Source organism: Limulus polyphemus, unplaced genomic scaffold (assembly GCF_000517525.1).
Source record: "Limulus polyphemus unplaced genomic scaffold, Limulus_polyphemus-2.1.2 Scaffold6401, whole genome shotgun sequence".
Taxonomy (NCBI): domain Eukaryota; kingdom Metazoa; phylum Arthropoda; class Merostomata; order Xiphosura; family Limulidae; genus Limulus; species Limulus polyphemus.
Genome location: NW_013672011.1, coordinates 9660 through 27577, shown reverse-complemented (window position 1 = coordinate 27577; position 17918 = coordinate 9660). Strand labels below are relative to the sequence as shown.

At 35.4% G+C, this 17918-nt stretch overlaps 1 protein-coding gene across 1 annotated transcript in view; it reads right to left on the bottom strand.

Annotated features, from left to right (window-relative positions):
* The window catches only part of LOC106473684 (F-BAR and double SH3 domains protein 2-like), a gene marked incomplete at its 5' end in the record, with an annotated part of 39535 nt that overhangs the window by 14707 nt on the left and 6910 nt on the right, over positions 1–17918 (bottom strand). The window contains 3 exons of the mRNA XM_013934363.2: positions 297–505; positions 1144–1351; positions 2896–2979. Of these exons, the coding sequence (XP_013789817.1) occupies positions 297–505; positions 1144–1351; positions 2896–2979 (501 nt within the window). The remainder of the gene's footprint in view (positions 1–296; positions 506–1143; positions 1352–2895; positions 2980–17918) is intronic.

The following is a 17918-nucleotide window of genomic DNA, read 5'->3' as shown; positions in this document are numbered from 1 at the left end:
CAGAAGCTATTTAATCCAGTGATGATAGAGTTATGCACAAGCATCAGATGTGTGTCAACGAACTTTTTTTTTCAAGTTTGATACAATCATCATCAGAAGCTATTTAATCCAGTGATGATAGAGTTATGCACAAGCATCAGATGGTGTGTCAACGAGCCTACTTTCAGGTGACAAAAAAGTATATCATGAGACGCTGCATTCTCTGTCGTACTCTCATATCTTATTTTCCTTTTTACCTTGCGTTAAAGGAAAATCTGAAATATCTTGTTTACTATATACAAATTGTTGTAACTTACACTAGGAGTCTGCGATTCCCCGCTTGTTTTGATCTCTTTGACGACCAACGATGGGAAAATGCCAATATTTCCGTCGACCTCGCCCTCCCACCATCCGTCGTCTACATCATGGACCACTTTCTTCAAGATCCGGATGACCTGGCCCTCCATGAAGGTAAGTTCTTCGTCGCACGTTGCTTCGTAATCATACAGTGCCTGACAGAATTTATCTGCAACAAAGAAACAATATGTTAAAATTCTATAAGTCTGACAGTCACACTCGCGTTGTTCCTATAACCCAATAACCTGATACAGTGTCTGACAGAACTTATCTGCAACAAAGAAACAAGATGTTAAAATTCTGTAAGTCTTACAGTTACACTCGCGTTGTTCTTATAACCCAATAACCCGATGCTTCATAATCATACAGTGCCCGACAGAACTTATCTACAACAAAGAAACAAGATGTCAAAATTCTGTAAATCTGACAGTAACAGTCGCGTTGTTTTTATAATCCAATAATCCGATATTTTCTCAAAATAACGTCACAATTTCATTCCGAGCGTAGTAGTGTCCTAGTCACACATTTATTTGATTAATAAGAGTTATCCAGATGTTTTAAGTAAACTTGTGAAAAACTAATACCTATAAAAATATTAAATTTTGATTGTTTTATAGCAAAGCCACATTGAGCTATCTGTTGTATCCACCGGATTTTAGCGTTTAAGTCTGTAAATTTACAGCTGTCCCACCGGGGGTATGAAGATATTAAATCCAAAAAAAGATGTAACCCAACTACGACATCGAGGTTTTAAGTAGCATGTTAAACATTTTCTATTATTAGTCCTGTAAAACATAATAATATTACCACAGGGCAGTTGCAAACTGTCGTTAATCTCCGCTCCAGGAACAAATGATTCCGAAACGAAACCTTCACCACGTTTGTCAGACTGACCGAAATCAACAAATGCGAATGACGAGGGTGCCATAAATATAGATGACACAAGGTTTTGGCCATCAGCAATTTCTACGTAGTTCTGGGGGATATAGCCTTCTTCGTCTCTGTAGTTTCGTGCCTAGAAGGAAAAATATTTTCAATGTTAGTAATGCGCGAACAGACATCATAAAGTTAGGACGATTAAGAATTTATGAACTATTTTAAAATAAACTTTATAAATAAAGTTCGAATTGCTGTATATTAGCATGACTTCGGGTTCACGGAAAGTATTTGTAGATTTTAATAGGAATAACAAAAGGCATGTAATACATAATGAAACTTAGATTAAACACCACTGCCATTTGTATATATAAAAACCTTACTTTCTACTTTACCTTGTTCGTGTATGTATGTATATATATATACATATCGCATTAACGTTATCGGTCCAGGTTGTCAACTGGCGCAGACAGATAAGGAAAAGAAAGTAAAAACGAAGCGCACAATAGTAGAAACGGGAAGAAAAAAAACAGGAAACGTACGAGCAAAAGAGCAGGACTCAGTGCCTTAGAAAAGTTCAAGAAAGATTACAGATAATCATTGGAAAATTATGGCCTAGAAAGTGCATAACGAAACAGTCTGGTATAAGAGGATTGGTTGCTTCGGGAAATAAGATTAAAGGAATATGTAGACTATGGGGATGTCTCAAAGGTGGGGGGGGGGGATCATAAGAAAGATCTCAGTTTGGATATAAACATTAGAAGGTGTACGCTGGATGGCTATATTGATATAAAGATATTTTGGATGTTTCTACTACTTGGTCCAGAATTTTTAATTAAACGTTTCCTTGTATGTGTAACAAAATCAATCTCCAAAACTCTTGTTTTCCAATTCGCAAGGGAAAAAAAGACATCCGATCAATCTTAGCTATTGGAAAGTTTTTTATGATGCATGGTTATAATAAACCACGTGTTTTCAGATATGGTCGTCCCCCTTTTTTTGTTTCAAAGAGAAGCTACTGTTAGTATCAATCTATGTGGATGACAAACCAATGAAGTTTACAGAGCTTAGGGCACCCTAATGATTTTGGTCTTCAAGCTTATGAAGATTAGTTCATTGTAGCATTGAGAACTTCGAACTCGTAATTATAAAATTACCGAAAAATGTTTTTTTTATTGTTGTTATTTTTACAATGTATTGTGATTATACATATATATTGGTGAACAGATCAAGTTGTACAACCAACCATAAAATAGAGGATTACATTTTTTTATTAATATATTAAGGCCATAAAGTCCAAATTATTTTGCTTCTAGTCTAGAAACAGGTTGACCATACGGGTTATGGGGAAATTTTTCTGATGGGCAGGTCCCAAGTTCCAAAAATGAAGTCTATTTATACAACTCAACAGTCTAAATTTGTAAAATCGCAAGTTGTTACAAGTTCCAAGGAACTATCAACGTCCCCCCCCCCTCCCTCTTCCGAGCCGATCTCAGTGGTGGTGGGCCAATCCTTAAGTGATTTTCTAGTGTTCAAACAAATGCCAGTCCACTACCGACCTCACCAAGGTTATTATTATTGTTACATAAAGTGACTGTTAAGCTTTATAGATTAACTGACTTTTGCGCCATTTTTTGAATCAGATTTCATCGTTTTTTACTTTGTAAACGCAGTAAACCTTACTTTTACCCAGCCATCACCGTCTCCTTCTCCGATAATCCAAAGTTCTTCCTGTTCTAAAAAGCTCAGTTCATCTGGATTTGCAGCCTGTAAGAATAAAATATCAAAATCAATAAAATCTAAGTTTGAGTTAACTGCTAATTTCAGTGAAACTGCATTTAGGAGATGAATGATTATTCTGAGATATCCTCGAAATCGAGTTAACCTGTTATATTGGAATTTGTATTATGCTGACACTTTGTAGCTCAAGGTCTTCGATATACTTAAAATCTTCAAGGAATTAATCTTAACCACACCTAATGCAGGTAAGTTCATGTTTTCATTCTTATTCATCAATATCTATTATGAGCGTCTTCTCACCTCATGACCTCCAGGTTAAGATTAAAGCAAAGCTTTGATAGCGTGTGTCTTTCTCTTACAGCAAAACCACATCGGGCTATCTACTGTGTCTACCGAGCGGGGGACTCTTTGATAGCAATATTTGAGTGTTCGGATCCCCGTCCCACCAAACATGTTCGCCCTTATAGCCGTAGGGGGCGTTATAATGTGCGGTCAATCCCAATATTTGTTGGTAAAAGAGTAGACCAAGAGTTGGCGGTGGGTGGTGATGGTTAGTTGCCTTCCCGCTAGACTTTCACAGCTAAATTAGGGACGGCTAGCGCAGATGACCCTCGTGCAGCTTTGCGCGAAATTCAAAACAAACCACACCAAGCATTATTTGATATGAGAGTTTCGGTGAGTCAAAGAGTTATATTACTGGTTCAACAGTTACAAGCGGATTTGATGTTTATAATTATTTGTTGAACAAACTTAAGAAGTTCGTTTGAATATAGTTTTAGGAACTTTTTAAAACCTATTTCAGTCATCCTGTAAAAATCATTTTAAATTTAACTGAGATTAATTTGAAAATGATGTAAAGTTTCTGTGCTGTAAATAACAAGATTATGTTTTATATATTGTTGACCATCTCTTTCACAAGTACGTCGTATATTTCAGTGAACAAGACACAATGTGTCAATCAGGCAACGATACACATCCCTCCCCCAATAATACTCTATAAAAGAACCCAATGAACCACTTGGCGGTTTGGTCACAAACAAGTTATAATCCAGTTGACAGGCCACCATAGTGAAAACAATGTTATGTTACTAGCCCTGGTTCGGTGTAGCAAGTGAAAAGAAGACTTCCGGTGGCTTGCACTACAAACTTCCTTGATAAGAACACTATTTACCACGTTCCAGACTCTCCAATTCTCTTCAAGGATACAGCGTGATAAGAATAATAACTGAAATTCTCAAAGTTCTGATCTCAAGCTAGTTTGTGAGATATTCATTTAACAAAAGCTGAGGTGTCTGGTAATCTCATCAGGAGAGTCTTTAAGTGCGGGTTTAAAGCTGCCTAGGTTCGAAAGGCGGCAATATAGGACTTTCAGAGGCGCCGGTCACACAGTTTCTGCCAATCACCTCAGGTAATCAATCAAGGAATACAATAACCATGTGGGTGCAGCTTTTAAGGCAATCTATCACGGACGTGACCATGGAGGTACCAAACCATGAGAATATACACTGAGTGGAAAGGAGGTGGGCGGCCATTTTAAACTTAAACAGAGTGTTAATCTTGTTATTTATATACGAAAACATTTTTTTCCTGTCACAGTATGTAGCAGGGAAACCAAACAACTTCACGCAAAAATTCTAAGACTTACACGGAAATATGAAACTTGTTTACTTATAATTTTGTTATTTTGATAACAATCAATGGGCTTCAAGAATAAATGCCTTAAAATATAATAATTTTAAAAAGCAAGTAACATTTTTCTAAAGGTGAAACTGAAATTTACAGTTTCAAAATAAACCTTTAAAACTCTTTAGGGTTAGTTAACACCACATCTCGATATACAAGTTTGCTAGTTTAATGAATCTGAAACATTTGGGTTTTATTTATCTATTTATTTTTTCTGAAGAAAAATGTGTTTAAAAACACGATGAGATGTGTCGCCATCGATAATTCTAGAGTTAAGATAAAGAAAAATTCGGCAGGGAATAGAAAAACAAATTATGCGAACAACAGACATGATTTCAATAGACAAAACCTGAATTAAGTTAAGTGAGGAAGTAAAACTAAACTAATATGAGTGGTTTAACTTGAAAACTATAAAATTTCTTGCATACATAAAAGATCATATATTTTAGGAGTTCAGTGATTTATTTAATTCGCTTATGTTGAATTATTTATTGTATTGAGAATCTCTACTAATGAACAGATGGCGCTGATTGCTCTCTCAAGTCGGTAACACAGAACTATGTTCAGTAAGCACTAAATGGTAATCAATGCAATAAAATTACGTAATAGATAGCCTCGACAAGAGACCGACGGGTAAAATGAGTATTTGCTTATATCTTAGTTTGTTTTTGTTTATTGTAGTTTTATAAAGTTTAGTTTTAAAGCACTGTATGTCACTGAATATGGAATACACTTCAGAAACGGTATTTAATTAACACTGCTAACGCTAATGTGTCACAGTTGCTTCCCTGGTGGGAGGCTATCTGTTACGACGCTACTACAGCGGTAACTAACTATTACTGATCAATCACTTAGCGATGTGGGTAAAAATACTAACCAAAAGATGGTTGAATTGTTACCGAAACTAAGTTTAAGCTCAAAACAACCACTAATAAAACATATCCGCAAATATATGTAATTACAAGAACAAAAGAAAATTGCTGTAGGTTATAAACATTGTCAAACTTGTTTTCACTTGGAAGGGTATAAGAAGAGCAGATCACGCAAAACTGTTTTATAATTCGGTGGTTTCCAGTATGTAAGACACAGTTGATTATGCTTTGAAATGGAACAACAACAAATTATCTGAAGCTTTAATTAGTGGAAAAACAACAACAACACATAATTATTTTTCAAATTTTATTATCCTTCTCTAAAAGAACAGAAACACCATACCACGCATGCGCTTTAGATAACTCTGTCGCTTTTCTGTTCTGATTAACAATAATTAATTGTCTTGCAAGATAGGTTTGCAACATTTAGAACTGTTTCACCTTAAATGTTATATCAAACAAAACATGGTGTTTTAAGAACACCAATATCATGATTCTGTTACTAAATTACTTGCGATAAATATATTTATTTTACAAGTATGTGCTTTTTGATAAATGTTTACACGAACATGTAATAGCCTAAAAACATATATTCCAATTTTTATAGCGTAATTTTAAGCTCAAAAATATTTATTCCTATTCATGTGTAAGACAATATAAAATATATGTTGGAAATGTTCAAAATGTGGTTTTAACACTCAGATTCATTTGTCCAGACACGTAAAAACGAACTGCATACTTTCTCCTAAATAAGTTAGGACGAAAACTTCAGATCTGGGCAAAGATCGTGATTTAGAACCCTTTGAATGAGATAAAACAGGCCCCAAAACTACTCCTTACATCCCACTCGAACCCCTAAAGCTAACTGTAGAATACAAGCAACTGATCCACTTCGATACAGCAGCGGAAAGATGACCTCTCAAAGCAATCTGTAAGTTCGCGGCTCGATTGGCGCCTGCTTGACTGATATATTTGGCTATTATCCAGATTAACAGCCGCGACTTGGCGACACAATATGCATTGGAACAATTTATATTGCTGTAGAAGGATCATTTTGTAACGATACAACAACATATTTAAGGTGAAAAAAATTGGTGATATTGCACAGACTACTATCTGGTTTAATATACAACCATTAGTGAGTTTAGTCACACTTATGATCTATCATACGAGTCTCGGTGCCATTTTTGTTGTTGTTTACGAATCATGTCATAGCGTATATTTTCTAATCTAAAATGGGTGACTTTACACTGTATTTGTGACCTATACATTGCATCCCTGACGTTTATGGCCCCTATGATGTTAATTATGAATGTTAAGAGATTAAAGTAAGAATCAAAGTATATCTGCAAAGAAAGAAAGAAAATAATAAGAACACTATTGAACCACATTAATTTCAATTTGACACCTCCTTATCTTGTAATAAGTAAAAGGTAAGTTTTCATTGCTGTGTGGTGAAATTAATAAAATATTTACAAATTTGGGTCTACGAATGTTTAATGAAATACGTGAACTTGGATCGATTTGAACAGTTTCTGCAAATAATCAAATTATAAAATCTGCTTTCGTTGAACTACAGCACGTGACATCACAGAAAATGGTGGAAACATTAACCTAATAAAAAAAAATGAAAAAAATCAAAATTATTATTTCGAATCGCCAAAAAATCTCTTTTTTTTATACGATTTCAAAAAGCCCCCATTTTTAATGTCGCATTTACAAAACCTGTGAAAAATTAAAGAAATATAATTTAGGTATTAAGTTAACGTACTATATTTTAATTAATAACGCTAGAAGTCCTAACAATATTTTGAATGTTGATTTAATTTTAGATGTTGTTTATACATATAACATTCTGCTTAATAAGAAAGTAATATTTATAGTAGTAATAACACATGGGAATTGTCAGCCCCGTGACAAAGTAATGAGCTTCACATCAATATACCAGGAGCCCCCAGCAGCACAGCGGCATGTCTGCGGACTTATAACGCTAGAAACCGGGTTTCGATACCCGTGGTAAGCTATTGTGTAGCTTTGTGCATAAGTACAAACAAACAAATATACTAGGAATATACGTCACAAAATGACGAGTTGTGGTACACTAAGTTTTTAAATAATGTAACAATTTCACATGTATAACAGTGTTGAAGTAAAGTACATACTTTTTTCATCAGCGCAACAAATTTACATGCAATACGTGGTGAATTGTGCTATGTGCGTGTGTGTGTATATACTGATTTTTCTTTTTCGCGAACACACGTTTCACATGCGTAATGTTTTATTGTTTTTTTATTTAATTTCCTATAATTCCTCAAGTTCCAAAAGATCTGAATAGAAAGACGTGATTTTTGTTTCTTTGTTAGTTTTGTTTTAATGCATGCAATAGTGAAAACCAAGTGTTTCATGCCCCTCTCAACAGCTGGAAATATAGAGATTTGAAATCAATGCAGAAGCACTGTATTAATGTAGGAGTCGCTGTTAAGAAACCGAACTTTGCTTGCTCTTTTTTTTTTCTTGTTTTTTTCGAGGCACGTATCAAAGGTTAAACAGTTTCAGTCCAACAAAAAATATCACGGATACTGTTTGACTTGTAATAACACGGTCTGTTTAGGGTAAAGGACTGTAAAGTAACTTGTATTTCGATTAAACGATTTAAACCTTCGTAAGTATCTATTCTTACTAATGATTGAACGTATGTCAAGGAACCTTACGTACGGGTAAGAAATGAAGGCGAACAAAGTCTACTCTCGCTAGTCATTTACCTATTTTTGCTGTGTTGGGCTGCAGAGAGAGGTTAAAACAACAGTGTCGTCATATGTTCTGGTCTTGTGTGTCGTCCAGTTCGACTCATGCACGATTAAAGACGAGTAAATAGACGAGACAGTCTAACGTTTGATCACTTGATATACTAATATTTTAAGTTTGTTCAAACTACAGATAATTAGATATTTTTATAGAGATATATAATAAAATATCATATTTTTAACATAAAAGAAAAAGTTTAAAACCTTTAAAAGGGTATTAAACTCAGAATAATTGGTGAAAAGAACCTACATGTTAAGAAATGTTAGTTTGCTTTGAGAATAATAAGTACTTTTCTCTTCTACAATAACTTTTGTTATTATAAGTTCAAAAATCTTTTATAAATTGGAAAAAAAAATTATTTTAAATGATCAGTATACTTAGAGGAATCTAACTAAAAGTATATTGCTTGGTGAAAACTTCATGACACAAAATGTAGAGTTTTGTGTCACATTTCTAACGTTTTATTGGAGCCTGTTATATACTGACACTCATTAAAAAAAAACAGAGAAAATACGTTAAAAGGTTTAAATATTATCAGTATTTAACTTTTGTAGAACGCACAATTTTATTTAGAAAATTACTTTTTATTGTATTGATTAAGTAAGAAAAGAAACTTTCTTTTCTGGATTATGTAAACACATTAACAAAAAGGGAGCGTTAAAGGGAAGTAACGAAGTACATCATTCTAAACTTTCCTACAAGTTTAGTTTTCTACTTTTACATATGAAAGTAAAAAAAAAAAAAATAGATAATGGGTAAGAGCCAACCAAGATGGCCGCTATACCTGCAACTTACAATTTTTACTTTCCCGTCGTTACTTATTTCGCTGGTAGACCGTTCTCTCTTAGAATTGAAATGTAAGATATATTAAAGAGTTAATGACACGTTCATTGGTGCACACAAAACTTCATCTTATATAAGTTTTTCCCAACATTTAAAAAAAGTATTAAGGATTTGAACTAACATCAAAGTTATTGTTACTGTCATTCAGTCGGCACACCGAATGAATCGTGGATTACAGTGAATTAACTCCTCAATTCAGAGGTTACGTTAGCATGCTTAATTAGCTCGGTCTTTATTAATTTTACAGAAAAAGGTTTTCGTGTTTCTAAAGTCTTCCAATTCTACCCTCGTCATGGTCGGAAGATTTATGTGTTATTATCCTGTATGTGAAACAGAAACTAGACTACACGCGTTAAAATTCTGTGATAAAAACTATGTTAATTTTTTCAATAGATATTAGCATGTCACGACAAAACTTTGACAAATCATGCGCTAGAATGAGTCTTTAGGGTACATCGTCGTGTCTCTAGCACTAACATAGTTTGTTTGGACCTCAACAAACTTTGCATATTATAGACATTACCTGAAAATGGTGCAGGTCAAAGTATTCAAAGGGTGTGGCGGATGTGCAAGGTAAATTAAGTAAAACGTTACAGGTTATATATATAACCCAAAGGGTTGAAATGTGACTACTCTCAGTTCTAGTTGTTTGAAATGCATGTACTGGTGCAAAACGTCTACACCCTAGACGATGTCTTTCTTATGCAAAACGGCTGAGAAATCGACTCTTGTTATAATGGGAGGGAAAGAATGTTTGTCTGATAGAATAATTTTGCAACTCGCAACTTTTGCAACTTTACATCATTGTAGTTCACACTAACCGAACAGCTTAACTAAAATTACTTTACATCATTGTAGTTCACACGAACAGCTTGGCTAAAATTACTTTACATTACTGTAGTTCACACTAACCGAACAGCTTGGCTAAAATTACTTTACATCATTGTACTTCACACTAACCGAACTGCTTGACTAAAATTACATCATTGTAGTTCACACTAACCAAATTGCTTGGCTAAAATTGTTTGTTTGTTTGAATTTATGCACAAAGCTACACAATGGGCTATCTGTGCACTGTCCATCACGGGTATCGAAACCCGGTTTCTAGCGTTGTAAGTCCGCAGACATACCGCTGACCACTGGGGGGGGCTAAAATTACTTTACATCATTGTAGTTCACACTAACCGAATTGCTTGGCTAAAACTTGCATCACTGTACAACAACTTGCATAAAAAACTTGGCTTAAATTCGATAGTTTGCTGAAAATGTCTTCAGTCACATTGAATGGGACCAATTACCCTCAAACTGTAACAAATGTATCCTAATGCTAACATCGAAAGAAATCAGAAACTGCTAAGATTAAGGGTCCAGTAAGAAAGAAATCAGTGACTTTTCCATGATTTATCACAGCTTTGAAATTGAATGATTATGTTACTTCTCGCCAATAGGGGGACACTCTCTTCATAAGGCTGCAGTCAACAGCAGTAGCCGAATAGCGGTGGAACACCCAAGAAGATACCTGAGGTAAAGAACACCTTTATTTAATTTAAAATAAACGAACTCTGACAAGAGGTATTTTTTTATCATACAAGATACTTTCGGGTAAATGACTATGGTAGAAAATATATATTCTCCATTTTTTACATTATTTTATCAATCTTTATCGCGAATTGCCGTTATTAGTTTTGTCTAGTATATAGTACATGTTATTATATCTATAAAAGTAGATTTATCTGTTGTTCTCGGTCAACAAATTGTGCTGTAAATCATGGAGACCAAGATGCATTAAGATGTAAGGTTTCAGTATTTGAAATATTTTAAACTATGTAGACAATGGTATTAATACTTACTAATTCACAAGATTAGTATATATTGGTAATTTAAAAAAGGGGAATAGGAATCGTCAAAAAGTAAAGAAACAAGTTGAATCAAAATTCAAAAATTATATTTTCAAGCCTACAACTATGGAGTCTAAAAAAAGTAAACAAACAGGGCTAGAAATGGTGCCTACATTATTTTCTCAAACTTATAAGTACTGTAGACATGGAGTCAAAATAGGGATTTGTAGCTCGAGAAAATAATGTAAACTTTATTTCCAACCTTGAAATTGAATGATTATGTTACTTCTCGCCAATAGGGGGACACTCTCTTCATAAGGCTGCAGTCAACAGCAGTAGTTGAATAGCAGTGGAACACCCAAGAAGATACCTGAGGTAAAGAACACCTTTATTTAATTTACACCCTCCTCAAACTTGCAAGTACTGTAGACATGGAGTCAAAATAAGGGTCTGTAGCTTGAGAAAATAATGTAGACACTATTTCCAGCCTTGTTTGTTTACTTTTTTTTTTAGTTGTAGGCTTGAAAATATAATCTTTGCATTTTGATTTAACTTCTTTCTTACTTTTTTGACGATCCCTATTCCCCCTTTTTAAATCAACAATTTTTACTAATCTCGTTTCTTAAGTATATTTATGCCCATTTATGGAGATACGTTTTAAACCACATACGTGCATATATGTTCAGTTGGGTGTTACATATTTTTCAAAAGCTTACTTCTGTGTTGGCTTTTTTCCACCCAACCACACTGAACTTATTCAAAATAAATAACAAATGTACAGCAAAGAATAAATACACGTAGTGGTATGTAACTACATCAAACAAAATGTAAAGTTGTTCTCAAAGGACCCTCTTGACGGCAAAGATTGTATCATCACAGATTTAACGATCAGCTTCCATCGATGTCACAGTGTAATGTAACAAAAGACGAGCAGCAACAAAGAAATATCATCAGAACGGAATAATGTTTCTTCTAAGATAATACAACACATATTAATGCAATGTAAACAGACTTAGTAACATGCTTACATTGTTAGGTCTACATGACACATATGTATGTTCTTCAATAGCCTACTGTGCATAAGTTTGCTAGAATAAGGCGACACAAAAAAATGCATGCAAAATGAACGACAGCAACATACTAAACGTAAGTCACCAATTATCGATAACATTTACAACCGCTTCCTTAACACCAACTATTTAAAAGTAGCAATAGCTATATGAAATAGTGCTATATGTAATGGTAACATATACTGAATACGCACTCACAATTTCAGCTAAGTATAAGGAACAGTAGAAATAATCACCACCATTGTCTGAGTAGGAAAATCTACCATGGTAATCGTCCGCTGTTAAAAACTTGCAAACAACAAAGTCAAGTAACGATATGCAACAGTAAAATCGGGAAACTTTCAAGTGGCAACTTCCAATTAATGCGCCAGAAAATGCACGAGTTGCAGTTTCTAATTAACGCGCACGCTAGGAAAACACTGGATTTTTTGATAGCAGGAAGTGAAGGACTTACAAAATTTTGTTGCACGACAAAATTAAGGAGATCAAATTAAGTTTAAAACTACTCTCTCAGTTTTTTTTCAAAATTCCTGTGTGATCCCACACTACAGTAGATATTACTTGCAATAATTTTATAGTGGAGTCATAATAGGGATTTGTAGCTTGAACAAACTGCCAGCAGTAGATCTCCAGCCTTGTTTGCTTACTCTTTTTATGATCCCTATTTGTAGATTTTAAATGCTCAAGTTTTAATTATCTTGTATATTGGCTTTGTTAATGCATAGCCATGAGCAAATATATGCCTAGACTAAGACACAACCCCCACTAAGCGCATATAACATTTTACCAAAAGAAAAGTAGCCTTTTCAAATACAACAAATACGTCTAAAACATCGTTTTAAATAAAGCTTCGTGTCTTTTAAAGTAATTATTTACTGAGCCAGGTGGTGGCTTTGTGTCGACTACAAAGGCAGACGCTCATAACAACAACATCGCATCTATTATGTATTTATAACCACGTAAGTTACCTTTCAGTGAAAAATAATCAACTTTTAATTAGGTCATGGACATTCACAGCGTTTCATATAGTATATCTGTTTAGGTTTTGGTGCAAAATACCCAGCCGATTTTGCTGTAGGCTTGTAAAACAATAATATTAATAATAAGAACAAATGGGCAAATTTAGATTTTGTATAACAATCGTGAAATCATTTATTTTGCTTATTATTAATGTTTGGGTGGTCTTAACTATTGAACAGTAAGGTTTTGAGTGTTGTTTCAACAATAAGTCTGCTTTTTAAGGTGGTTTTTGCCCGAATGTTTGTTTGTTTGTTTGTAATTAAGCACAAAGCTACACAATGGGCTATCTGTGCTCTGCCCACCACGGGTATCGAAACCCGGATTCTTGCGTTGTATGTCCGCAGACATCCCGCTGTACCACTGGGGGTTGCCCGAATGTTCTATCAGAGTTTTGAGCAAATTCCTGTGCGTTCCCTATTATGAACCACCATTGTGATTCATGAAAACTCTTGTTTATACACTGCTAGCTAAAGAAACATCATTGTTTAAGATTATTCTTTACATGTGCAAGGCTGTATTTGGATTTAATTGGATTTTGTTTTGTTTTTTCACAAAACAAGCCACGAAATAATTAACATATAACCTCGAATATGACGGGAAAAAAGCTTAAAACTCGTCACTTTTAACTGGCATATGACGGAGTTACAAAAGGAATACTATCAAAATGGCTAATTTTTAATACCAGAGCCATAAGACCGCAGTTGGCCTCGTGCCCAAACTGTGAATCCGAGATTTTATAGTTCCTGAACCGTTGCGGCAAAAACACGCTCCGCTCTTTAGAGTCGTGGGTGCGCTATATGAGAAAAGTCTACTTATACTAATCGATTAGCCAAGAGTAGCCAAAGAGTTGGCAATGGGTTCTGTTGCCTAGCTTCCTTCTCTCTAGTCTATAAGTTCAAAATTATGCGTAGATAATCCTTGTGGAATTTTGCGCAGAATTTTGAAACAAACAAACAAACAAAAAAAAAGAACTCATCAGATTGGCTGGATTAAAACAACCAAAGCCTTAGCTGAAAGACTATTTTCTATCAGCCCTTTATTAGACATTAAGCTGTATGAAATGGAAGGCAAAACTGACGAATTGTGATTATCTTTCGTGTGTATGTGTAATAAAGCTTTGCAATAAAAACGGAAAACTTCATTTCATTCCTTATCGATTATTATTGCTAATGTTCCTACTATGTAGTTTCGCCAAGGGCCTGGCATGTCTAGGTGGTTAGGATGCTCGACTCGGAATCACGGGTTCGAATCTACGTTCACCAAACATGCTCGCCCTTTCAGCCGTGGGGGCGTTATAATTTGACTGTCAATCCACTATTCGTTGGTAAAAGAATAGCCCAAGAGTTGGCGGTAGGTGGTGATGACTAGCTGCCTTCCCTCTAGTCTTACACTGCTAAATTAGGAACGGCTAGTGCAGATAGCCCTCGTATAGCTTTGCGCGAAATTCAAAACAAACCCACAAACAGTTTCGCCAAGCATGAGGGACCCTTCCAGGTCCATCTGACCGAAGCCAAGCATTTTTGGTTGTTTCGGAAGTTCGCCCAAAGCTACACGATAGCTGTGAAAGTATATGAGCTGATAGACAAGAGGGAAAGCAGCTAGACAACAGCAAGCATTTGGACTACTCTAATCGAATAAGGAGAGTTGATCGTTACTGTTATAGTGCACCCATGGCTCCAAAGTGCGGAGCGCGTTTTTGTGGCAACGAATCACGGAGTCCTAAGTTCACAGTCCGCCACGTTCGTTCCTTGTTCCCACTGCTTATGTCACTAATCGTATTTTTCTTAGTTCACAGTACAGATAAATACCTTCGGTTCTATGTATGCTAATTGGGAAGTAACAGGATATATCTGGGAGTTGTTTACATATGAACAATCTTACTAACGCCTAAATAAATTATACTAAAATAACGCCTCTTAAAGCAATTGCTAGTTCCAACGTTCAGGTTACTGTAAACGCCCATCATTTTTATTGTACGGTAATTAAAAACAGTAGAAATTATGTCCCAACTATTAAAAAACACAGTAAAATAGAAATTACAAGAGTCGAAACTTAACATTTTTAAAGCTGCTAAAACAACGAGTAAAAAAAGAGTAACTTCAGTATTGGAAAGTTTAACGGAAAATATCTGTTCATTTTCTGATGTAAGGCACAACACTAGCTGTAAAAGATTCGCTTCTAGAAACATTAGTAAATATATTGCCCCCAAACACATCACCACTAGCACCTTCCGTGATTCGAAATATTTTGGTCCAGTTAATAGAAGCGGGCGTTTTTCGTCATTCCACTGGACGGAGTTTCAAATGGTTGACAATACTAATGACAGTACAAATTCTGTCAGGTTTAAACTGGAAGACAAGCCTTGGTTGTGAGAGTTTGGTTTGAATTTCGCGCAAAGCTACTCGAGGGCTATCTACGTTAGCCGTCCCTAATTTAGCAGTGATAGACTAGAGGGAAGACAACTAGTCAACATTACCCACCTCTAACTCTTGGGTTACTCTTTACCAACGAACAATGGGATTGACCGTCACGTTCTAACGCCCCCCCCTCCCCGGCTGAAAGGGCGAACATGTTCAATGGCGGGGTGATTAGGAGAGAATTGTGATGACCAAGTAGTTATATTTTTAATAATAATAAAAAACTGTGTTTCTCACAGCAGCTTAACTCTTCACTTCAGTAAAAGCATGTTTACTTTGACATTAAAGTTTCGAATTCCAGGAGGTGACGGTAGCCATATTTTCTGGAGATTACAAATTGATGAACACATCCCACAACTTTAGATTTGTTAGCTGAAGAACGAGATTTGTTTGAATGGAAAGGAGTTTGGTCACCAGATAATTATGAATGTGTAAAAAAGCGTCTTTCTGAGAGTTGTTTAATCCTTTTAGCTTAGTTTCACTATTAAGCTGTTGAATAGCTATTGTAAAAAAGCATCTTTCTGACAGTTGTTTAATCCTTTTAGCTTAGTTTTACTGTTAAGCTGTTGAATAGCTGTTGTAAAAAAAAACGTCTTTCTGACAGTTGTTTAGTCCTTTTAGCTTAGTTTCACTGTTAAGCTGTTGTAAAAAAAAAACACGTCTTTCTAACAGTTGTTTAATCCTTTTAGCTTAGTTTCACTGTTAAGCTGTTGAATAGATCTTCGATGAAATATTACGGGAAATTTTACAACTATCATCAATAATTTTATCTGGACTTTCTTTAGATGGTATTTTTGTTATCATCAGAATTTCCTTTCGTTTTTAACCAAAGCTGTGTCACTAAGATACTACAGGACAACTGAACTTGACACCCACCAAATCATTCATTTTGAGTAACACCAGATGAATTTATTTGGCTATTACCATTAAGTTATACTAGACCTATTTTTCACCTGAGGGTTTTGCACGAGTTTTGTTGCCAGTGGATGATCTTACTTTCTCTCAACGAATTTCACACAACTAGTCACACAGTTATATAACATCAGTCAATACCCAGTTCACACCACTGGTCACACAGTAAGAGAACAACAGTCAATATTCAGTTTACACCACTGGTCACACAGTTAGAGAACAACAGTCAATATTCAGTTTACACCACTGGTCACACAGTTAGAGAACAACAGTCAATATCCAGTTCACACCACTGGCAACACATTTAGAGAACAACAGTCAAAACCCAGTTCACACCATTGGCAACACAGTTAGAGAATAAAAGTCAATACCAAGTTCTCACCACTGGTCACACAGTTAGAGAATAAAAGTCAATACCCAGTTCACACCAATGGTCACATACTTTATCATAAAACAAGATAAAGTTAAGCGTTCACAGAAATCTGGCCAAAATTATAAGTTTGTTTCTTTTGTTTGGATTTCGCACAAAGCTTCGCGAGAGCGAGTTGAGCTAGCCGTACGTCACTAATTTTGATCTGATAGATTATAAAGGTAGTACGGCTAGTCAAAACCATGTATAACAACCGTTGACCTACTCTTGTCATATCAAATAATGGGATTTGACAGTCACTCTTATGGTGAGCCCACGGCCTCAAGGTGCGGAAGGCGATTTTTTTAGTAACTTCACAGTCCGAGACGTTAACCACTGAGCCGCGATCGAGCCTCAAAATTTGAAAATTCTACTTTTTGCTTTCAGTTGTTCATAAAACAACAGTAAAAGATTAGTAAGAACTGTGCCACAGGTAAATTCTGTACAACTGATTTCTAAATACGAAATGGTATATTTAAGTGTTTTACTCTCACAAAAAGAAACCTATCATTCTGTAGGTATTTGAAGAACTTGTAGCATTCCGCCACAATTTAATTCTTCGTATTGATAGCCGACACTGATCAGCTGGTACATAACTGAAGAGAGTTGTTTAAACATTTGATTTCTAAATAGGAAACAAAAGCGACCCGATACGCATATTATTAGAGTGAAGCTCTGGAATTAAAGGATGGACAGTAGTAAAACGGCTTAGTTTCTTTGTATTAGCACAACAGTGAATTTCTATTGTACAGTTCCTATCCTTTATTACGTAAGAGAGAGAAACTGTAAAAAAAAGAAAAGCTATTTACCGTGGCACACAGTTCCAACAAGAACAAAAATCAACAATTAGGAACGTAAGATTGTTTGTTTGTTTGTTTTTTGGAATTTCGCGCAAAGCTACACGAGGGCTATCTGCGCTAGCCGTCCCTAATTTAGCAGTGTAAGACTAGAGGGAAGGCAGCTAGTCATCACCACCCACCGCCAGCTCTTGGGCTACTCTTTTACCAACGAATAGTGGGATTGACCGTCACATTATAACGCCCCCACGGCTGAAAGGGCGAGCATGTTTGGTGGGAACTGTAAATGGCTTCATAGCA